Source organism: Marmota marmota, unplaced genomic scaffold, assembly GCF_001458135.2.
Source record: "Marmota marmota marmota unplaced genomic scaffold, marMar, whole genome shotgun sequence".
NCBI lineage: Eukaryota > Metazoa > Chordata > Mammalia > Rodentia > Sciuridae > Marmota > Marmota marmota.
This window is the reverse complement of record NW_025999949.1, coordinates 31,372,158-31,397,940: the sequence shown is the minus strand read 5'-3', so window position 1 is coordinate 31,397,940 and position 25,783 is coordinate 31,372,158. Positions and strand designations below refer to the sequence as shown.

The 25,783-nt window shown below is 39.4% G+C and overlaps 1 protein-coding gene across 1 annotated transcript in view; it reads right to left on the bottom strand.

Moving 5' to 3' along the window:
- Khdrbs3 (KH RNA binding domain containing, signal transduction associated 3) overlaps positions 1-25,783 on the bottom strand; it is a 173,575-nt gene that overhangs the window by 76,417 nt on the left and 71,375 nt on the right. The window contains exons 3-4 of the mRNA XM_015486511.2: positions 12,010-12,126; positions 5,797-5,943 (exon numbers count right to left, since the gene is read on the bottom strand). Coding sequence (XP_015341997.2) covers positions 5,797-5,943; positions 12,010-12,126 — 264 coding nt within the window. The remainder of the gene's footprint in view (positions 1-5,796; positions 5,944-12,009; positions 12,127-25,783) is intronic.

Below are 25,783 nucleotides of genomic sequence, written 5' to 3'. Positions count from 1 at the left end.
AAAAATTAAACAATATGGTAACAAACAACCCAATCAACAAATGGGCCAAGGACCTGAACAGACACTTCTCAGAGGAGGACATACAATCCATCAACAAGTACATGAAAAAATGCTCACCATCTCTAGCAGTCAGAGAAATGCAAATCAAAACCACCCTAAGATACCATCTCACTCCAGTTAGATTGGCAGCCATTATGAAGTCAAACAACAACAAGTGCTGGCGAGGATGTGGGGAAAAGGGTACACTTGTACATTGCTGGTGGGACTGCAAATTGGTGCGGCCAATCTGGAAAGCAGTATGGAGATTCCTGGGAAAGCTGGGAATGGAACCACCATTTGACCCAGCTATTGCCCTTCTCGGACTATTCCCTGAAGACCTTAAAAGAGCGTACTATAGGGATACTGCCAAATTGAATTTCATAGCAGCACAATTAACAATAGCTAGACTGTGGAACCAACCTAGATGCCCTTCAATAGATGAATGGATAAAAAAAAAAATGTGGCATTTATACACCATGGAGTATTACTCAGCACTAAAAAATGACAAAATCATGGAATTTGCAAGGAAATGGATGGCATTAGAGCAGATTATGCTAAGTGAAGAGGGAGCCTACATCCTGGGAACAAATTTAGCCAATCCCTAAAAAACAAATGCCAAATGTCTTCTTTGATATAAGTAGAGCAACTAAGAACAGAACAGGGAGGAAGAGCATGAGGAAAAGATTAACATTAAACAGAGACATGAGGTGGGAGGGAAAGGGAGAGAGAAGGGAAATTGCATGGAAATGGAAGGAGACCCTCATTGTTATACAAAATTACATATAAGAGGTTGTGAGGGGAATGGGAAAAATAACAAGGAGAGAAATGAATTACAGTAGATGGGGTAGAGAGAGAAGATGGGAGGGGAGGGGAGGGGGGATAGTAGAGGATAGGAAAGGTAGCAGAATACCACAGTCACTAATATGGCATTATGTAAAAACGTGGATGTGTAACTGATGTGATTCTGCAATCTGTATTTGGGGTAAAAATGGGAGTTCGTAACCCACTTGAATCAAATGTATGAAATATGATATGTCAAGAGCTTTGTAATGTTTTTAACAACCAATAAAAAAAATAAGCTCTGGGAAGTAAATAAATCTGAATTCAAATTTGCCACAATATGTTGTGTAAAGTCCAGTTTTCAAAATAAATAAATAAATAAGAGACATGGAACATGTGACTCACTCTGTGGGACCACTAAGAAGAAACCATCTTGGAGAGGGCCAGATAGTGGATGTACACACGAAGAGAAGAAAGCCAAGTGCAGTCAATGGCAAACTCACAGAGGAGCTCAAGGCAGACTTGAGACAGTTACACTGGTGAACTTGAAGACTGTCAATCAGAATGGTCCTGTCTAGAACACAGAGAAAACAGGGGGAAGAGAAGCCAGCCTGAGACTTAGGAGACAGCAGCAGCTGTGCCAACAGCCACGTCACAGGAAGCCCAGGTGGACAGGAGGGAGAGACTGAAAACTTTAAAGAAATAATGGCTAAAAGATTCCCTCATTTAAAGAAAGTCATAAATCAATAGATCCAAAAACCCAGCCTAAAAGTAGAATAAACGTATACATCAAAATCCAGTTACTGAAAACCAAGACCACAAAATCTTGACATAGGCAAGAGATAACAAGAGATCATGTGCAGAAACACAATTAAATGGTTAGTGACTCTCTCATCCAAAGTAACAGAGCCAGAAGGCCACAAAGGGGCACATTCCAAGTGCTGGGGAAACTGTCAACTAGAATTACACAACCTGCTGTTGGCAAAATAGGTGGAATAAAACTGTTCTCAGAAAAACAAAACAAAAATTTTTGCTAGCAGATCCAGTTTACAAGAAATGCAAAAAGAAGCCCTTCAGGTTCAAAAGAAATAGTACTATTTAAATACCAGAAATTGCAAATGTTTGGGTTAATGTAAGAATATAAAAAAAAAAAACCATAAATAAAAGAAAAACTATTCTAAACCATGTCTTCTTCATGACTATAGATGCAAAAGTCCTTAACAAACTATTGGTCAACTATATCCAGCAACAAATAAGGAGAATTATACACCATGACCATGTGAAATGCAAGTTTGGATTTACATATAAAAGTCAACAATGTAATACATAATTAGTGATATAAATGAAGGAGGGAAAAACTTGTGACCATCTCAATGGGAGAAGGAAAGCATTTGGCAAAATTCAACACCCCTGTTTACACCATTTATTCATGATTAAAAACTCAAAAACTAGGAATATAAAATAATTTCTTTAACATGATAAAGAGTAGCAATAAAAATCTGGCAGTTAAATGCTGACAGGCTGAATGCTGTCCTTTTGATTTCAGCAATATTATCTCATAGAAGGTTCTAGTCAGTGAAAAGATGAAAGGTTCCAGTTCAGGTAATGAAAAGGGAAGGGAAGGGAACTACTAAAGGCACACATCCTGTATATGCCTTTAGAGGAGAAATAAAACCATCTTCATTATCAGATGACAGGATTCTGTATGTCAAGAAATCCTAATAATTGTGTTAATTAGGATTGCATTTAATCATGCTCATGTTTGTATTATAAAACAATGCACTTGATCTAATAAACATGTTCAACAAGGTCATAAGATGGAATTTCAAAATGTAAAAATCAACTGCATTTCAGGGCTGTGGCTCATCAGTAGAGCATTCGCCTAGTATGTTAGAGAAGCTGGGTTTGATCCTCAGCATCACATAAAAATAAGTAAAAATAAAATAAAGGTACTGTGTCCAACTACAACTAAAAAATAAAATTAAGAAATTATTTTAAAAATCAACTGCATTTTAACATAAGTGACCATCTGAAAATCAAATCTAGGAACAATTCTACTGCCAGGCATGGCGGCATATGCCTGTAATACCAGCCACTTGGCAGACTATAAGGCACAGTAGGATCACAAGTTCAAGGTTAGCCTTAGCAACTTACCAAAGACCTAAGCAACTAAATAAGACTCTGTCTGAAACTAAAAAATAAAAAAGAGCTGATGATTTGGCTCAGTGGTTAAGTGACCCTGAGTTCAATCCCTGGTACACCCCCCCCCCCAAAAAAAAAAGGAGGAGGAGAACAATTCTACTTAAAGAAGCATCAAAAAAACACATAACATTTAGAAATTAATTTTACAAGATAAATGCAAGACTGGTACCCTGAAAATCAAAACATTGCTCAGATATTAAATAATACATTTATTATGCTTCAGATATCAAAAGGTTCATGTGTTGAAGGTATGGTCCCCAACCAGCAGTGCTTAGAGTTGGGCTCTTGGGACATGATTAGGTCCCCAAGGCTCTGAACTGAGGGTTTCTTAGCTGATGGCATTACTGGGAGGTGGCTGGAACTGCAATTGGGCCTACAGGGAGGAGGTAGGTCGCAGGAGCATGCCCTGAGAGAATATTTCCCTCCCTGGCGGCTTTCTCTTCCTGGACACTGAGAGGTGAGCAGCTGGCCTCTGCTCCACACCTTCATAATGATATTCTGCCTTGCCTCAGGCACAAAGCACTGGAGGCAGCCAAGAAAGGACTGCAATCTGGAGCCAAAACAAGTCTTGCCTCCTCTGAGTTGTTTTCTCAGGTACTTGTCCGGACAAGGAAAAGCTGATTAACACAATCTTTAAAAAAATATGGAGAAAAGTTTCATATTCATGAATCTGAAGAATTAAAGATAACTTGATCTACAGTTTGAATACAGCCTCTATTAAAATCACACTACGCCTTTTTATGGAAATTGACAAACTGATCCTAAATTATATATGGAAATACAAAGGAGCCAGAATATCCAAAACAAATTTGATACAGAAGAAAAAAGATGGAGAACATATACAAACTGGATTCCAGATTTACTAAAAGTATAAAGTAAACTATAACAAAAGCTACTGTAGAGCTGGGAATGGTGGTGCACTCCTGTAACCCCAGTGGCTCAGGAGGATGAGGCAGGAAGACCATAAATTTGAGGTCAGCCTGGGCACCTCAGCAAGACCCTGTCTCAAAATAAAATACGAAAGAATGAACTAGGAATGTAGCTCAGCAGTAGAGCACCTCTAGGTTAAATCCCCAGGCCTGAAAAAGAAAGAGTAGGCTGCTGTAGTAAGGATGGGAGGGTAAGTCAAAGGAACAGAAGTGAGTATCCAGAAATAAACCCTTACTTTATTTTTAGTTTATTTTCAATAATCGTACCAAGGCCATGCAGTGAGGGAAAAGATAGTCTTTACACTGTCTGGTGCTAGGACAATTGGATATCTATATGGAAAAACACAAATTTAGATCACAACCTCACACAATATACAAAAACAAAAAGTAACTCAAAAGAGACTATAGTTTCAAATGAAACAACACTATAAACCATTTAGAAGAAGGCTGCAGAAAACCTTTGCGATCTTGAGTTAGACAAAGACTTATTTTGGCCAGCCCAGATTCACGGTAGGGAAATCAGACCCCATGTCTTGGTGGAAGACTGCAAAGGTCATAGGATGGAAGGTTTATTGTAGACAGCTCTGCCACCTCTTTCCCAGGAAGGTCACAGTCTTGCCATAGTTGTGTTTTACAGTCATTTATATGAACACATGATTCATGCCTCTCTCTCATCACACACTAAACTCTATCAGGGCAGAGATCAGATCATGTCTTTATCAGTTCACATGTGTCTACCACAGAGTAAGCACTGTTCATAAACTAAATGAAGAAATAAGCTGTCATATTTGCTTGTGGGAACTAGACAGAATAATCATTTTCAGGTTCCAGGTTATTAAATAACGGAACTTCATATCATGGCCTTCTGAAAATAATCAGGACTTAAAACAGTCTTCCTCTATAAATGCAATCCTTCTTTTCCTCACAAATGGCATCATCACAATTCATAGGCCTCAGTGCATAAGTCAATCTACCAGCTCAGGATCACTGAGGACCCAGTCCAACCCAGTAAGCTGTTCAGCAGATGTGTCAAGCTTTTCCAAAATAAATTTCTGGAGAGACAAAATGTCAAATGCTCTAGTTTTGTGGAGGGTTTTTCTGTTTTGTTTTGTTCTGTTTTTTAATCATGAGCATGCAAATTACACAAAAGTTCTCTTCATCACTGAGATACAAATCACATGAAAGACTTACATTAACTTTTGCAACAAAGGTAGAAATGTATTCTCTTTAATGAATGACTTTTCTAGCAATGTGAGGGTGTCTGAGGGTTAAAACAGACTACCAGTTGTTCACAGGAGAGGAAATGCCTGGCCAAAGGCAGCTACACATGTGCACAGTGTGCTTGCCATCTGCTCACTGCGGTCACATCTGTCATCATATTTGCCATGTGCTGGCATTATCTGTGGGTGTTTCCGCCTCCCCTAAACTACATATTCCTTGAGTGCAGAGGCTACTTTTATTCATGTTTACAGGCCCAACACCAGCACAAGGCTATGTTGTGGAAGGCACCAATGGAACTGGGAAGAACAGTGCCCTTGGGAGGTGGTCTCAGGGTCATATAAAAGCTTACAGCTTGGAGTGGTTAACCCTGAACTAGTGGCTGTGCTCTTCACACTCTCCAGCCATATAAACCTAGCAGTGCTGTTCTCTCAAATGCCCTAGCCCACATATAAAGAAGAGAGAATCCCAAGTAATTCACAAAGGCACCTACTTGACATGACCAGTTTGAAGCTTTTTAACAGATAAAGAGCAATGCAAATAACAACCACTGGCAAGAATTATCAAGGACTATAATAAAGAAACAACTTTAAAGTACCAGTTAACCATCAATAAGATTTGTACTAACAGGAATGAGGAACTTTTTGATTTCTTCCAAGGCATGGCCCATCCGGGCATAGGCTTCTGCTGGTGGGGCAAAGACTTCAATAAGGACATGGAGATCATCATTGAGGTGGAAGTACTTTGCTTCTCCACTTTTCCTCAATTCTTCTTCCTGAAGAAAGAATATCAGGTTTAAAAATGTGTCATTATAAGAAAAGGAAAAAAAGATGAAAACTCCCCAAAGCTTATCAGAACGTGGCTGTCACAGAAGATTCACTTAATAGCAAACACTGTCCCCAAGACAGAACCTTTACACTGCAAATTTGATCCTGCCACCCCAGGACCCACCCCAGGACCCACCCCAGGCCTTCTTCGTGTTCTTCAACCTGGCTGGACTCCCACTCCCTTCCACCCTGGCTGTGCTCTGTGCCCCACAGCATCTCAAAGCCTTAATGTTTCTTCATTCTTTTCTTCCTCCCCTCCCTAGAAGGTGATATCTATGGGACAGAAACCATGACTGATTGTCTGATGATGAATTTCTCATGTCTAGAAAAGTGTGTAGAACCAGGAGGTGTTCAACAAGTGTTTGCTGAGCGAATGGCTAAACATCATCATTCATTCTGAATTCATGTGCACATTCATCTCCATGCCAGGCACGATGAGAATAAAATAGTAAAATGTATGAAATGCAATTTTATACTAAGACAAGGTTTGAAAACTTTTAAAATTTTATACAATTATGAGAATATTTGCTTAAATTTTTGTTTACATAATGAAGTTCAAGGAATATTAAGGTGGAGGAACAGCTGTTTAAGGGACTACTGATTTGGTTCCATTACCCACCTTTTCCTAACTGTCTATTACAGTTCCTGATTCAAGAATTACACTTCCAGATTTCTAGAATCTGTGTCTTCCATTAGTCTTTCTTTAGTGTATCTTCTTTTTCAAAAAATCTATCCCATAAGAGAATCCCAGGAATTCCTGCAACAGTTCCTTTTAATTCCAACAGGAGCTCAGGGGCCAATGATGCAAATGCTAGAGGAACATGATTTCATCCCTTGATTCTGCCCTTTAAGGTTTTAACTTTGCTTAACTAATTTAAATTATTATGAAGAAAACAAAGGTTAAAAACTAGAATATGAAAAGGACATGAGATTTAATCAGATGCTCCTGAATCTTTGCTATCCTGGTCACCAGCTAGGTGAGGTTAGACAGATTATACGTGATCCCACACCTAATTCACAAAATGAGTTTGGTGGTGGTAACACTTGTACGTCAATGTAGAGCCATTGAGAACACAAGGGATACCATTATATAAACGCCTGTAGAAAGAAGATAGTGTGTCTACTGTCTAGTACGTTGCATAATATACAGTGGGCACTCATTCATTCTAGTTTCCTTCCCATTTTATGGAAAGTGAATTAGAAGTTGAAAAAAAATGGAGAATAAATATAAGCTACCATAATATTCAAAACACTTCCTTGGAAATTTGTCTTCAGTTTTATGAAGAGCCTATTCTTTTATGTCAACTCTTGGTTGTTTTAATCAGAACATTCCAAACATTTGACCAGAAACTCTTCTGTTTCATAGCTGCAACTTTAAAACTTGGATTCTGTCCACTGTAGTTCATTTCTCCTAGCACAAACTTCTGGGGAAAAAAAAAAATTATCTTTTCCTAATATGATAGCAAAAAATGATTTAATTAGAGATTATAATTGTTGGTTTTATATTCTCCTTTTTGTCACACACTCAAGCTGTAACAGGAAGGATGTCTTAAACCTATATTCATTCCTCAATCCCACAGTAAAGAGTTCTCACAGACCATTCTGTGGACAGAAAACAGGGTATTGTTTGGGGAAGAACACAGACTCTGTAAAGACCTGCATTTAAAGCCCCAATACATCATTCACTGTATGATGCTGGTCAGTCACTTTATCCTCATCTTACAGGAGTGACTTTAAATGGGGGTAAGCATAGTGTAGTATCTATCTCACAGGGTTGTTAAAATAAGGAGTAAACACACACACACAAAAACCCCCTGAGAATCCTGCCTAGCAGATCAGCCTCCAGTAAGTGGACATGGAGAAGTACAGCAGCGATGTGGGCAGAACATCCAGCAGGATGCTTGGCACAGACAGAATCCCAACAGATCCCAGCACTGCTGTGCTCTCAGGCTACACAGTCAGCTGAAGTCTGTCCATTGAGACTCATACGATTTTTATCAATGTAGCAAATAAAAGAGGAAAATGAATTAAGTTCTGCTTAGACTTTTTAAAATAGTGATCACTCTGATAATATAAAGGGATGAGATACTTTAGAATGAGATTTTGATAGTAATGTGATTCACATTAGAAATAAACATATTATTAAGTGAATTTAATTTCTGCAGATGAAAATTAAACCAGTAAAAAGGACCAACTGAAATCAATATTGAAGAGTCTGAGCAGTAAGTATCTCATTATAATATAGCAGACGGAATACTGGTAATATCCATTTAAGTAGTACACCTGTTACTTAAGCTGTCACCTGTGGTCATATTCAGTGAAATGCTTTCAAAGGTTGGAATAATGTGCGACCGTAGAGTGTGACAGGCCAGAGGAAAAAGTGCTGGGGTGGAGTGAAGTGGGATGTTTCTTTCTGTATTCAAGAGTTTAAAGGAAGAAATGAGAGACTTGGGCTTGCTATGATTTGGCTCTTAAGTGTCCCCAAAAGCCTGTGCATCCAAGACTTAGTGTCCAGGGAGACGCTGCTGAGAAGCAGTGGAACCTTCAGGAGGTGGGCCTGGTTGGACACCATCAGGTCACTGTGTGTATGCGTGAAGGACAGAAGAGAACACAGTCCCTTCGACTCTGTTTTCCTGGCCACGAGGTGAGTGGTTTTTCTCTGCTACCACCTCTAGTCATGATGTGTGTCTGGTCACAGAGCCCAAATGAACAGGGCCAATCATGGACTGATACCTCCAAAACTGTGAACCCAAAATAAACTTTTCCTATTTTTAAGTTGATAATTTAAAATATTTGCTATAGTGATGGAAAACTGACTACTACAGGGCTTTATTTTATCATTCTAAGATCAGGAAAATCCTAGAAGGTCTTAGTACTCATAGCTGAAGGCTGATGGAGCCCTCATTGTAGAGTCCAATCTTGTGTAATGTGAAAGACGACACAGGGACCAGTCTCTTCTCTTCTGTGAGATTAGATCATCCAAAGCCTAAGACCCCACAGAGCTCCACACAGCAGAAGCGTTTCTGGTAAGGCTCTTCCTACACTGCCTGAACAGAAGGGACAGTCCCTGAAGGGAGAGGGCCATTCCCATGCTTCATTCCCACTACTCCTTACCACCTCCTGGCCTGCAATAAGCTCCTACCTACCATACTCTTGCTCCATGGTTCCACAAAAGAATAACTGAGTTAAATCCAGAACCACTAGATGTGGTACTAGTAACTGCCACATCTCCTAGTGAGTGACACTTCTTCCTAGTCTTCCCAACAAGATTCTGAAACTTTTTACTAGAGTAAGTATATAATGAGAATAAACAGACAGTGTGAGTACTAACAGAACTGAGTCTGACCAAATGCTGCTTCACCAAGGGCCACAAGTCAAGAGTGGGGAGTGTGAAGTCAAGAGACATGGATTTCTGGTCCTGGTCCATGACAGTGGGCAGAGTCGACTGTAAATCCACAATATATGCTATTCCTCTAGTTGCTGGGTGTCTTGATGGAGTTAAGAATGATCAGCTAACGGAATCCTCCTTTTGATCTGGTGACCCATGTGGTCAAAAACACAGAAATGAAGGGATTAACGAATGAGTGATAAGTGATGTGGAAAAGAGGTCCAATGTGTAAAAAAAACAGGGTGTCCCAAGCAGAGGCAGAGCTGGTCCTCAGTGACCGCATACTCTAGAGGACTCACTTGGCATATGCTCAAGTGTTTCACTTTCGATCCATCTCAGTACTGTTCAGAGTATTCATAAACAAAGGGACCACAGAGACAGGGATAGTGTTTATATACTACTTCACTACCAACTCTCTTTTTAAGGATGACTGGCTACTGACATTACTGAGTGCTCTATATGCCAACAGCGCAGAAGAGCCACAAGCCCTTGATATGACAACATGATTGAAAGGACACTTAATCCTGATAGCAAGCTGAAAATGTTTAGGGTCCCCTTTGTATGGGAATAGCCAGGTACTAACTGTAAACTGGACCTACAATCGAGATTCGCCTCCCTCATTTCACACAAAATACTGCCTCTGACACAGATCTCCCTCAACAACAAAAACGTGCAACAATGGACTCCCAGGTCTGTGGGCTTCACTGCTCATGTCGTATACTCATGACCAGACGGCCTCACTGAGAACTGACTCAGGGCACCAGCAAGTGTGGAGTGTTTTCCTATAAGACAGACACAATTTTTCATAAACTGGCCAAAATATGGTTACGTTTTCTCCTACTGCAACAAAAGATGATTTAGGGGAATTGCAGTACCATCATTCAGGACAGCAAGGCCCAGTGAATAGTGAAGAAAGCTTAGGCACGCATTAGGATCATTCCAAACAATTTTTTTATTTATTTTTTGTTTCTACCCTAAATATGTCTGGGAATCTCTACTTTTTTTCCCCCTAAAATCTTGAGAAGTTTAATGAGGTAGAAGTTTAACAATAGTGAAAACACTCTCCTTATGAATCTAAAAAAAACGTATCTACAAACTATTGGTCATTTCCTTGAATTGTTAATTTTTTAATTTTTAATTTTAATTTGTTCTACATGACAACAGAATGCATTACAATTCATGTTACAGATAATGAGCACAATTTTCATATCTCTGGTTGTACACGAAGTAGAGTCACATCCTTGGTGTCTTCATACATGTACTTAGGGTACATGTATGGCCTTCACATTCCAGAGTCTTTCCTATCCCTACACCTGCTCCCTTCTCTTCTCTCTCCCTTTCCCCTTTGCCCTATCTAGATTTCATTAAACTGTTTTCCCATGGGTCTGACACATTTTCCATTACTGTGCTGGAAAAACTGGTATAATGGAGTCAGAAGAACATGGTTTTATTACCTGTGAGGCAAATAATATAATGAATGTCTCTGATTAAGCTAGATAATAACTTGAGTTCTCTTTGTTTTTTTTTATATGTGAAATAAGAAAAATGTTGTCTTCTTATATTTTTTCCCAAAGCAAGCAAAGGCTGATATATATAAAATGTCTCATGCTGTGCCTGACCCTCAGTGGCTGTTCAAAAAGCATATAGTGGCTGTAGTTATTAAAAACTATTACTTTAGATGGACTTGTGTGTGTGTGTGTGTGTGTGTGAAGAGACTGGATTTCATCTAAAAACCTTTCACATCTAATTCTCTCATTGCCTGACATTTCATGGTAGGTGATCGTGGAATGTGGATTTGGTTCTTGGTAATATAAATCTTTCAATCAGAAGAAAACAAGTGACAAGAGAGATCAATGTAAGTGGCACAGATTATGGTCTGTGGAAATATCTTTCAAATTTTTAAGAAAGCGATCAATAAAAATAACTCAGTAACTTTTAGCTTGTTGAGAACAATTATGTTTTAGAATAGTAAACAATAATAGAAACATTTCAAATCAATTTTAATAACTTCATAAAATACATAGGATATCAATTAAAGGTCAAAAAGAAAAAAGAAAGCTATATACACTATAAACTCAACTATACTTAACTCATGCATTACTTAACCCAGGGGTAAATTCTTAGAAATGCATGGTTAGGCTTTTTCCTTATGCAAATGCACAAAGACAACCACAATATCACTAGGGAATATAATCTCAAAGGACCACTGTCACATGTGTGGTTCATCATTGACAAAACATCATTATGCAGTACATGACTGTGAAAAAGTCCTAAAGGAACTAGTCTAAGCTGCAGTGATGGAGACACCACAGGTAACATTTATTTCTCTTCCTGGTAATTCTAGTACTATCATACTACCTACAAGGTGACATAGTACTCTTGAATAAAAAAAGAAAAAAGCATTACCATTGTTACAAATACAGGTTTAAGATACCACCTATTTTTAAATTGGTCAGAGTGACTTCACTTTCTAAAGAGCATCACAAATCACCTCACATAAAATTTTCATATAGTTCCAGCTGAGACCCCTGGTTAGCTATTGCAGACCAGGTATTAACACGATGGATGATCTAAAGGCCCTTGACACCTGCCCAGGAAAGTGGCCACTGTGTATGATGCGCATTACCTTTGACTTGTCTCTCATGGAGCCTTTTCCCAGGATGGACATTTTTGTCAAAGTTTCTTCTTGTAAACGCTTCAGAGAATTGCCACGAGGACCCAAAAGTTTCCCCACAAAGTTGAACTAGGAAAAACAAATCAACCAACCATATTTGTAACATTCATATCTTAAAGCAATTACCAAACTTGAACATGAGGAAACACTATATAGTATGTGACATATCACTCATTAATAACCAGTACTTACTTCCTGCTATGTGCATCATACTGTGATGTTTTCCACAAACCATATAAAGTGGTACTGAAAACTGTAAAATTTTAAGAGATATAATTTATGCCCATCGCTTTAAGTGATGCCTTTATTTCATAAATTGTGAATGGACTTAATTCCCCAGAATTTCTGAATCACTATCCTGACTATCAGAGACGAACAGTGCTGGGAATGCAGATGAAGAAAATGATATCAGATTCACTGTGATATGCACTAGCCTGGTCACTATATAAATTCAGTTATCCAGCCAATGTGTGGACGGATCTAGATGAGTTCTTAGGCATTCAGTGGCAACAGAAGCTTTACAACAAAATCCATTAATCTCTTCCAAAATAACTAGATATGAGAAGGTAGGCGATTTATTCAACATAGATGCCTACAGTTTACTTAACAAGCAGAGTAGAAATAAATTAAGAGGATGACCTCTGAGGTTAAAATGTCATGCCTTAAAACTGGCTTTTCCACTTACCAGCTAAGTAACCCTGGGCAAGCCACCTAAACCTGTCTGTGTCAGTTCCCTCATGGGTAATATAGGAATGACAACAAGACTGACTTATCCTCCTAGGGCTGTTCTGAGGACTAAGTGTGCCGATATCAATCAACCAATTTCCCTTAGAACAATACTTGGCAGATAAATACATGCTGAATGATAAATGAACTTACTGTTTTGAATATACCAGGGATTTAACCGAGGGGTGCTTTACCACTGAGGCACAGTCCTAGCCCTTTTTATTTTTATTTTTTTTAATTTTGAGACAGGGTCTTGCTAAGTTTCTTAGGGCCTCACTAAGAGGCTGGCCATGAGCTTGCAATCCTCCTGTCTCAGCCTCTAGAGTTGCTAGGATTATAGGCATGAGTCACCACACCCAGCTTTAATCAATATACCTTGAATAAAATAATTTTTATTAGGAATTACATAAAAATGTTAAATACTTTACTATAATCAAGGTAAATCACAAATGCTTCTGGCTCCCAAATAGAAACTCAATCTGTTTATCAGGAGAAAACTGTTCCTGTTGCAAGATTCTTGATTGTAAACTCAAATACAGTTGCCACTTCTTCAATGATCTATGCCACTGTTGTGTTTTGCTGTTTTTAAAAAAATAGTTCCCCAGTTTATCTAATTATGACACTTGAAATAATTTTCTTGAAATTAATTAATACTTTAAAAAATCAAAATGCTATTTTTCCTTACCTACTTTTAGTTGTTTTTTTTTTATTTTCAACCAAAATTCAAATATATATTTTTAACCTTCACATAAAAATATTTTTTTGCCCCTTTCAATGCTTTATTCACTCAATTACTCAATACAATTTTACTCTATAGGTTCTTTTTATTTCTTTTTATCATTAGTTGTTCAAAACATTACATAGCTCTTGACATATCATCTTTCATACATTTGATTCAAGTGGATTATGAACTCCCATTTTTACCCCGTATATAGATTGCAGAATCACATCGGTTACACATCCACGTTTTTACATACTGCCATACTAGTGTCTGTTGTATTCTGCTGCCCTTCCTATCCTCTACTATCCCCCCTGCCCTCCCCTCCCATCCCATCTTCTCTCTCTACCCATCTACTGTAGTTTATTTCTCTCTTGTTTTTTTTCCTCTTTCCCCTCACTTCCTCACACTTCAGATAGAGCCCTAATATCCAGAGTATACAAAGAACTCAAAAAATTAAACAATAAGATAACAAATAACCCAATCAACAAATGGGCCAAGGACCTGAACAGACACTTCTCAGAGGAGGACATACAATCCATCAACAAGTACATGAAAAAATGCTCACCATCTCTAGCAGTCAGAGAAATGCAAATCAAAACCACCCTAAGATACCATCTCACTCCAGTAAGATTGGCAGCCATTATGAAGTCAAACAACAAGAAGTGCTGGCGAGGATATGGGGAAAAGGGTACTCTTGTACATTGCTGGTGGGACTGCAAATTGGTGCGGCCAATTTGGAAAGCAGTATGGAGATTCCTGGGAAAGCTGGGAATGGAACCACCATTTGACCCAGCTATTGCCCTTCTTGGACTATTCCCTGAAGACCTTAAAATAGTGTGCTATAGGGATACTGCTACATTGATGTTCATAGCAGCACAATTTACAATAGCTAGACTGTGGAACCAACCTAGATGCCCTTCAATAGATGAATGGATAAAAAAAAAAATGTGGCATTTACACACAATGGAGTATTACTCAGCACTAAAAAATGACAAAATCATGGCATTTGCAGGGAAATGGATGGCATTAGAGCAGATTATGCTAAGTGAAGCCAGCCAATCCCTAAAAAACAAATGCCAAATGTCTTCTTTGATATAAGGAGGGCAACTAAGAACAGAACAGGGAGGAAGAGCATGAGAAGAAGATCACCATTAAACAGGGATGAGAGGGGGGAGGGAAAGGGAGAGAAGGGAAATTGCATGGTAATGCAAGGAGACCCTCATTGTTATAAAAATATTCTTTGCTTTTCATTATTTAAATATGCTTCTATGTCAACGTTAAACTCCACAGAGTTTATAAACTCAAGAGCTACTAGAAGGTGTGTGTCAGGTGGGCAGTGTCCTCACCCACCCATCCATCTTATTCTTGCTTCCCATCTCCTCTGCTTCATCTCTCTGGCACTTACATTATGTAGATACTAGACCTCCCGAGTTAGATCTCTAAGTTTCTCTCTTATTTTTCCTGATTCTATTTTATTTTCTGGAAGATTTGACTCCATATCTTATATATCTACAGATTCTCTCATTTCTGCAATCAAATGTTAAAGCAATAGTAGGACTTTGCTGCCATTGCTTCCTTTTATGGTATTTTATTTTTATTTTGCAGGAAAAAAAATAGAACTTCTTTTCTTTCTGCAGATGTTAATGTCAGGGCCCCTCTATGCCTTGGAATTTACAGAATGTGCTTCTTCCTTTGGATTCCTTCCTTCCTCCGATTGAGAGTTGGCTCCTTATACCTTCTGGACTGTCCTGGAATGTTGGGTGATCCTCTCCTTCATTCTCTTGGAACACACGGAGGCTCTAAAATGCTGACTGGGTTCTGCTGTCATCCACAGGGCTGACAACTGGTAGACTACACTGTGAATGTGCAAGCCCATTTTTTTCATCAAGAGCTGCTCAAATTCAGTATCTACACTTCCCTGTCCTGGATAATGCATTTCACTGAAGGGAATCCCCCAGTCTTCTGAGAGGAGGCATTTACCTGGCTGCCAGATCCTGGGAAGCCATCCTTCAGCATGCAAGCTATTAAGGATGCAATCCCCCTGCACTCTACGTGACATCTCATCTAAGCCCTCTGTCCTATTAGGGTGGAAGACTTCTCTACCTCGACCTCTTCAGGAAACCCACTCTGTCCTTTACTAGGGTGTGGAAAGGCAGACAACTGGCTTCAGAGATGGGAAAATGTCTGGCAGTACTTCTTGTTCCAGTGCTATCCTCTAAATCCACCTTATAGACTGAAATCTAAAGCTCCCGAGTCTCTGCAAAGTTCCCCCAAACAGGGAGCATGCTGTGGCTGCGCATGGCAAGCTGAGGGCACCCAGTTCTCTATCATTTTGAGACGTGACCATCTACCACAGGTTTGCAGGTACCAAAATTTTACTGACATTATCTTTTGTTGTCTCACTCGTCCTTTCTATCTTCACAGATTCATCTTTTTTATTCATTTATATTAATTTTAGAAGGTTCAAGAATGGAGTAAAAATAAATTTCTGTGATTATACAGTCATATTCACATTATGTCCTAAATGGCCTAACTTTATTAACTGATAAAAATTAAGAGGCATTAGAAAACATTCAGTCTACACATCTAAGTTGATAATGAAGAAACTGGTATATACAAAACAGTATGATTTGATCCAGGTAACTTGAAAAAACAGGATTCTGGGTGAACATACAGAAATCAGTAAACACGATATACCACATCAACAGAATGAAGGATAGAGCCCTATGGCCATCTCAAAGATGCAGAAAAGCATTCAATGAAATTCAACATTCTTCATGATAAAATCACTGAAGAAACCAGGTGCAGGAAGATTATCTCTCAGCGTAACAGAGGCCATGCATAAGAAGCTAACCTTACACTGGATTGAAAAAAAAAGCTAAACACTTTCTCTCTAAGATCTGGAATAAGACAAGGAGGTTCACTTTCGCCACTTTCATTTAACATTGCATGAAAATCCTAGCCAGAGCAACAAGGCAAGAGAAAGAAAGAGTCAAACTGCCACTGTTTGTAAATGACATGATCTTATGGAGCAAATCCCAAAGAATCCACCAAAAAACTATTAGAATGAAAAGGATTTAGCAAAGTTGTAGGACACAAAACCACTATACAAAAATCAGTAGCATTGCCATAAGCCAACAGCCAATTATCTGAGATAGAAATCAAGAAAGTAATCTTATTTATAATAGGTACAATAAATAAATAAAACTCCTAAGAATGAATTTGATCAAAGAAGTGAATGATCTCTATAATGAAATTACAAAACATTGATGAAAGAAACTGTAGAAGGCACATAAAACCAAAAGTTCATCCTGTTTATGGATTGGAAGAAACCATATTGTTAAAATGTCCGTAGCACCAGAGCAATCTACAGATTCAGTGCAATCCCTGTTAAAACACCAATGACATTCTGCACAGAAAAAGGAAAAAAAAAAAATCCCAAAACTTGTATGAAACTTCAAAAATCCCCAAATAGCCAAACAGCCAAAGCCATCTTGAGCAAAAAGAACAAACGCATGATGTATGACATTACCGCCTTCAAAATTTACTACAAAGCTATAGTAATCCAACAGCATGGCTATGGCATAAAGGCAGAAATAGGAACAAAGTGAACAGAATAGTGAGGCTAGCAGTAAACCCACATCTCCAGCCAGCTGGTCTTCACCAAGGTGCAAACCCCACCCAACAGAGGAAGGACGGTCTTTCTAATAATCGGTGCTGGGAAAGTTGGGTATCTAGCTGCAGAAGGAAGAAACTAGACCCCTAACCTTTACAGCTACAAAACCAACTCAGATGGACTAAAGACTGGAGTGGAAGACCTGGAACTCAGACAGCATTACATGAAAACAAGGAAAAGCTTCGGGACGTTTAAATGGGCACAGGAAACAAAGCAAAATACCAAATGGGATTATATCAGAAACCTTCTGCAGAGTAAGGAAAACGATGATCGATGATCAGAATGCAGAGACAAACTAAAGAATTGGATAAAATATTTGCAAACTATATTTCTGATAAGGGTTAATACCCAGAGTATATAAGGAACTCAAGAAACTCAATGGCAAAAACACCTGATTAGAAAATATTTCTTAAAAAAAAAACATAAAAATGGCTAATAAGAAAATGAAAAAAATTTCAACATCACTAATCAAAGTCAAATTAACCCACTTTGGTAAGAATAACACTGCATACTGTTGGTGGAAATGCAAACTGGTACAGCCACGGGTACTGAGGGTTCTTAAAATGCTGAAAATAAACCACATAAGATTCCCTACTGGTTCATATCCAAAGGAAATGAAATCAGTATACAGAAAAGACATGTGTGCTTCTATGTTCACTGCAGCACTGTTCACGACAACCCAAGTGTGCATCAACTGATGAGTGGATAAATGCGGTGCATTTATGCAAAGGGACACCAATGAGCCCTCACAAAGAAGGAAACGCCAAAACATCCATGTTTTGTCAACATGGATGGAAAGAAGTACATTTTGTTAGGTAAAACAAGCCAGGAACAGAAAGACAATGCTTCATGTGGTCACTACTGAGGAACAAAGGCCAAGGGATGGGAAAGGTTTATTATTTACTGGTATTAAGTTAAGAACAAGACTATGTGATTTTTTTTTTCTATCAGGGATTGAAACCAGTGGTGCTTAACCACTGAGCCATATCCCCAGCACTTTTCTATATTTTATTTGAATATAGGGTCTAATTGACCTGCGTAGGGCCTTGCTAAGTTCCTGAAGCTGGCTTTGAACTCACAATCTTCCTGCTTCAGATTCCCGAGCAGCTGGGAGTATAGGTATGTGACACACAATGCACCTGGTGTGATGCATGTTTACAATAAAGGATATTTTGTTTTCAACCATAAACAAACAATAAGTGTTTGAGGAGATACATTTAATCTGACTTGAACATTATACAATGTGTACATGTATCAATGTATCACCTGGTACCACCCCATTAATACATACAACTGTTAGGTTTTTACTAGGGACAAATAAATTAATTTTTAAAAATACCTTTCAAGAATTGATTGTCCTCCAGTTTGGGCCATTATCAACATGTCTACAAAAGTTTTGATGAATAAAGTTATATACTGATGGAGCAGAGAGTAGGGAGAACATTGGGCTAAGTATAAAACTAATGATGAGTCAACTGTATTTCATTTGTTGCTGTAATAAATGTTTTACATAATAAAAAAGCCATAGGATTCTATGTATTAAAGACATAAAATCATTTTATATGATTTTATAAACCCTTAGGATTTCTTTCTTCATTTAACTACTAGCCTTTGTTTACAAAAAAAAAAAAAAAAAAAAAAAAAACCCTAAATGAGAACTTCACTATCAGAAACATTAATGCTTTCTTTGTTCTTGACTCTACTCAACCCTACACTGTGTGTCAGCTGGAGCTCTCTAATCAGATTAACCCTCCTAAATCTCAGACCTTCAGTCTCCAGCACAGGGATCATGTATGTACCATGGGTGTTTGTTGAATGAACTAAATAAGAAAATATATAAAAAATACCTACAAGAAGAGCCAGCAGATTATCTAAACTTAAAATGTAACAGACCAATGAATTTAACTACTGTGGACATGTGGAATTTTCTCTGAAGACACCACCTTATACTGAGCTGACTTCCCTCCATCCATAAAGCTACTTAGGGAGCCAGCACACCAACCAAAAGGGCCAGGCCCAAGCCACTCGGGGGGCCAAGGACCTGATGTCTACTTGGACGCTTGGGATTCTGAGGCTCAGATTTTTTATGTAATTTTTTTTTATTAATATAAGACAGCAGAATGCATTACAATTCTTATGACACATATAGAGCACATTTTTTCATATCTCTGTTTGTATACATAGTATATTCACACTAATTTGTGTCTTCATACATGTACTCTGGATAGTAATGATCATCACTTTCCACCATCATTAATTACCCCATGCCCCTTCTTTCCCCCTCCCACCCCTCTGCCCTATCTAGAGTTCATCTAATCCTCCCATGCTCCCCCTCCCTACCACACTATGAATCAGCCTCCTTATATCAAAGAAAACATTTGGCATTTGGTTTTTGGGGATTGGCCAACTACACTTAGCATTATCTTCTCTAACTCCAACCATTTACCTGCAAATGCCATGATTTTATTCTCTCTTATTGCTGAGTAATATCGATTGTGTATATATGCCACATTTTTTTTTATCCATTCATCTATTGAAGGGATCTTACTGTGCCCACGTCCTCTAAGCTGGGCCACACTGATGGCAATGTACTCAACTGCTCACTCATCCCTCAAGCTACAGGTTGCATCACCTCCCTTGGGCATTTGCGAATAAGTAAGTTTGTTTGGCTAACAACAACTGGGGTCGCTATTGGGATTTAGTGTACACCACGGCAAAGGCCTTGATGTCACGCATCAGAAATGATGAGCTGCCCTGCACAAGGGAGCAGGGCCCTGTATAAAATGCCAGCTGTGCCCATTGAGAAATTCTACTCCGCAGAAGACTCACCAATAAGGGTCACCTCCTATTAGATTGGAAGCTCTCACTACTGTCCTCTTGGTTCATAAGTTCAGTTCCTCAGTGGATTCTATAAAACACCCTAATATAGTTAAAAAAAAAAAAAGATTAAACTTGGTCTGTGAAGCAAGCCTGTAAACCCAGTGACCTAAGAGGCTAAGGCAGGAGGCTTCCAAATTTGAAGGCAGCATAATCAACTTAGCAAGACCCTGGAAATGGAGCTCAGTGACAGAGAGCAGCAGGGTATAATCGCCAATACTGCAAAACAAAGGAACATCTAAAACCAAAAACCAAACTAACAAAAAAACTTGAGAATAAAAAACTTTACAAAATCCCTTGAGGTAGCCACAGTCAGCATTCTCAAGAAAAGTCATAAGCAATAGTTGGACCAAGAGAATATTCTAAACTCTTTAGATGTCATCTCCCTAGCCATGGGTCCTGCAAGCCCTCCTCAGGGCCCGCTGCTGTGGACTTCTGAGCAAGTCGCTGGGATATGTTCTCCCTCTAACCAACGAGCATATAGTAGTTCCAGGGCTCAGTTTCACCACATTTACTGGTGTGGTGGCTTGTGAAAGCCATTAGACTTCAGGTTGCTGGGGAGATGAAAACATCAGGCAATGTGCTGAGTACAGTGACACTGCTGAATGTCATCTGAATTCGGTCTGTACTCCAGAACAGCAATGATGGTTCAGAGAGCTCTTTGTGTTCCTGGAAACAGCTTACTGCAAAAGACCTCTTCCCCAGATGATGGGACTCACAGCCATGGATTTACTTATGACAAGGCGAGACACAGACCCTCTAAATTCCTATTCTTTGTCCCACAGAAAAGTAGATACAGAAAAGGCTATATTCTGTGGCTTGACTAAACTTCAGTTTGGCTTCTCTGCCCAGTTCCCTGAACTATGATTTACCCACAACTTGAGCCAGTTGAAAAGCCCCTTGGAAAAAGGGCCAAGTTCAGGATAAAAGACTCTGACTGCTGCCGCATCCTGCCTCAGCTATCCATTCATCCCACCTGCCCACACCTGGCAGCCTCCTTCACTTCTCCCCATAAAAGCCCTGTCTGCTTGCCTCTGAGAGGTGCCCTATAGTCTCACCCTCAGTCAGGTCTCCCACTGTATTAACCTCCTTCGCCGAGTGCAGAGATCCTCTCTATGTTCTAGCAATAATCCTTTCAAATAAAGGCTCTCCTTATTTAATTCCAGATTTATGTACTTGACAACTATATCTGCAAGATAGATTGTAACAACTTAATACATTTCAACATTCATTTTTATAAATAATTTCATGTGTCTAAGTAAATTCATCACTACATTAGTCAATATGCATTTACTAATAATTTCATTGGTTCATCTGCATTGAAAGTGAAATGTTATCATTTCTAAGACCAATGGTTTTCTCCAGATGCCAATTACTAAACAATATAATCATACTCAACAAAACTAAAATTGTAAATAGAAAAATTTTTAAGTCATTACAAAAACGGCAAACTAACAACTATAAGCATATTTGAGTTTCACTACAAAATCAGACTGCCCTGTATACATAAGCCGTGATTGTGATATTTTCCATTGGCAAAGACCAAGTGCCTTTCTGAACTATTCTTAATTGAGCTAAACTCTATTTGTGGCTTGACAATGTTCCCTGGGGAACAATTAAGTTAAGCTGTCATTTCACAAACAACTCAACCCGAAGAACATGGCATGGTCTTCACTAAAAGGTTCCCCTTTCCCTTAACTGGGTGCTCATCAAAAAGCTGATAGTGGAACAAAGGGATGCTTTACTGATCTCTAACTCAACACCCAAGGCAACTTGTAACCCTCTCCACCCCAGCTTCAAATCTGTTCTTCCAGAGTTCAGCGGCCAGCAAAGGTGCCCTCCACACAGTAACTCATACCCAGACCAACATCCTCTCGGAGCAATGGCCTGGCCTTCCATGTTCATGGCTCTACTCTAACACCTGGCAGGAAGGCTACTAATTCATGCTCAATGTACTAACTGGTTTAAATCTTAACAATTTTACCTATGAATTATCACTAAAAATTATCCATTTTTCTCTTCCCTACACCACCACCCTAGTCCAGGCCACCATCTCCTTTCCGGCAGACCACTGTGGAGTCCTCTCTGCATCATTGCTGTCTCCTTCTATCAGCAGAGGTCTTTCTGAAACACGAGGCGGACCTTACTCTTGGCTTAGACCATGTCTGTCCTGCTATCTGATGTCCTGTTCTGGCGCTGAAGCCCTCCTGAGCAAGCTTGCTCACCTTCCAGTCACTGCTCCTGCCTCTGACTTAAGCCATTCCAGACAGACTGTTTTCAGTTTTTCAAAACCACCCTGCTCCAGGAACAGACATTCAGTTCAGATGTAAAGGGCTGGAAAGAACGTCAAGTCACTCCCACCCTCAAAACAGTAAAACAAACAAACCAAAAAAGGCTGCATAGAATACAAATTAATGCTAAGTCCTAGGGCAAATACTAACCCCACATATCTCCAAAAGACATCTTGCGGGGCTAGCATGAAAGCATGAAGTCCTAAAGGCCCTGAATTAGGAGGGCTGCACCATTTTATAGGTGTTCTCTGCAGGACTCCCTTGAGCTGCAGATGCTCCCAGGGAAGATCAGGAAGCATCCTGAAACCCCTCCCTGTGAGCTGGTGGGCCAGAGGAAAGCACCACTGCTGATGCTCCCCTGGACTCATCCATTCTGCCTCCCTCCTGAAAAAAATAAAATAAAAAGCCTTAGTCTACAAAAGCAACAACTGTTTCATTTTATTCTTTGTAATATTAACAAATTCAGCAGAACTCTCCTCAGGCCAGTGCACAGCCCTCAGCAAGTGTCATTACAGTCCCAGGGGGAATATGCTCTAGGTGCTGAGTAGAGACAAAGGCAAGAACTTGTTCTTAGGACCTATGAGAGCTACAGTGAGAGGAGGCAGATGATAAGTAAAACGTGCTTTGCAGTAACAATGCCTGCTAACTAGAGAAGGGAAGCAACAACAGAGTGCAGGACCCCCGGACTGCAGGGACAGTTACAGAAAGCTGGCCTCTGTGAGGCTATCGGGAGTGGTGCCCATGCCAGGACCTGGAAACAGAGTTTCCCTGCAAGGTGAAGGCAAAAGCCCTCCACACAGAGGACCTTCTGAGAAACACAGTGACAAGGCTGGACTGAGTGGAGGAGGAGAACAGAGGAGCAGAGACTAGGGAAGAGCAAGAGACACACACCCAGGGGGCTGCGTGGCACCAGGGTCAGTCTGGATTAAAACACAGATGCAGCGCAGGTGGCTTCACTCTCTTTGTATTTGGTCACAGCTTATATGTTCCACATTGATATGAATTTTAACAATGGCAGAAATTTACATTAAAAAAAGAACAAAATCAATTGCTTAAGTTCATGTGCAGCTCCTTCCCTACAGCGCCCTCCCCATCAGACTGCCCTGAGACCTTCTCCGGACACCTCTGCTCACATTCTGAACCTGCACTCACTGTCCTCTGCTGCATTTCTCTTTTGGAGAAAAAAGAAGAGGGCAGGATGGTTGTGTCTGTCCCAGGAAACAGCCAGGAGAGGTGCCTAGGACCCACAAGCTGGAGCACTGGGAGTTCCACACGGCAGACCTGCTGAGGCACGTTCCCAGTCGCAGTGATCTGGGTGGGAAAGGGAGAATGTTTTGGTACCACAGACCACCCACAGACAGTCCACAACCACAGGTCCCACCCTCACAGACAGCCACCAGGCTCTCTGCCACTCTGAAGAGGACCCTGTGGAAGCAGCAAGTATAGTCAGAGTGATAGTCCGGAGTCCACATCCTGTGCTTCTGCACACCACAGAAACAGCCAACAGACACAGCACGTACCCGAGAGTATCCAGCCTCAGGCCCCTGGGCTGACTGACTTAGAACCAGCTGTTGGGAAGTCCACAACAATCAGGGCAGTTGTTGGGGGGACCCAAAAGTGAAGAGTGACGGACATCTTCTAAAGGCTTTTGGAGGGACCCAAAGCTGAAGGCTCCAAATCCTGATGAAATCCAGACTGAGACTCAGTAAGAATTTTGTTCAACTTGGCATGGCTTACTCTAAATAGCTCTTCTGTCAACTATGATTGTGTATATATTATTCTTCATTTTTATTCCATAGTTGTTACCCTAGTGTTCAATAGTGTGCTCTCAACCCATTTACTTGTATTTCTTGTAATGTTTTAAAGCATGAAATGAAATCATGCTGTTTTTGTTTTCCTAGCCTGGCTTACACAAGCTCCTCCTTCCTCCTGTCTCCCTCTCACATTACCCACTACTGCCTGAACCCCGCCCGCATCCATCTTCTTCATTTTACCGTGGTGTGTATTAGTTTTTCCACCTTTTCATCTCTCTTCTTTTGCCCAAAATTTCTCTTTTCCCCTTTTCGGTTCCTATTTAATGTTATGGCAATTTTATATATCTAAACTAACTTTTCAACCTATTGCAGAACATTATTCCAAGTTTATACCTAGACTAAAGGAACTATTGAGAACAGAACAACAAGTTTTTGGTTTTTCCTAAGACTGAATAGTATGTGGCTTTGCTTTGAAATGATTGTAGTAAAGAGAGTTTAGAGTCTTCTCTAAGTGAGACAGATAATGGGAATAGTAGAGGACACGGATTGTGTGAAAAGTATCAATACCTGGATATTCACCTGATCAGGGCTCTTAAGAAGCTCAGTACTGAGTCTGCTGCATAAAGAAGTGATAATCATCCCAAGAGATGGATAAACATACAAACAGTATGTAAAACCAATTGAGAAGACCAAAAACAACCCCCAACACAGCAAATATTGACCCCATCGACACCACAGTGGAGGAAGTAAATGTTGGAGAAAAAATTTAGAAAGTTCATAGTTAAAATGTTCAATGAGCTAAAAGAAAATGTCACCAATTATCATATAATATATATATAAAGTGAAATATCATTTGAATAAAGAGAGATTTTTTTAAAAAGTACCAAACAGAAGTGCTGAATATGAATTACTCAATAAGTTAAATTAAAATTCAACGAAAAGCATCACCAATAGATTTAACCACTTTAAAGATAGATTCTCAGGCCCTGAAGGCAAATTATATGATCTTGAAAATAATTTAATCATAAAGAAAAGATTGTAAGAGACTATGACCACAATGTTCAAGAAACCCAGGAAAACATTAAGAGACCAAATGTACAAATCACTGGGGTAGTAGATGACTCTGAAATATACACTACGGGAATGCAAAATTTTTATCAATGAAATAATATAATATTTTCCAAATCTTGGATTTAGATGGAAATCCAAACACAAGAGGCATAATGAACACTAAATAGGTAAGATCAAAAAAGAACCTTGGGCTGGGATTGTGGCTCAGTGGTAGAGAGCTCGCCTAGCATGTGCGAGGCCCTGGATTCGATCCTCAGCACATAAAAATAAATCAAATAAAGATATCGTGTCCAACTACAACTAAAAAATAAATATTTTTTTTTAAAAAAAAGATCCTCTCCAAGACTCACTATAATGAAAATGCATAATATACATGAAGAGAATAGAATTTTATTTTATTTTTTTTTTAATTTTTTAATTTTTTATTGTGGGTTGTTCAAAACATTACAAATTTCTTGACATATCATATTCGACACTTTGATTCAAGTGGGTTATGAACTCCCACCTTCACCCCATACACAGATTGCAGAATCACATCAGTTACACATCCATTGATTTACAAATTGCCATACTAGTGTCTGTTGTGCTCCGCTGCCTTTCCCTTCCACCC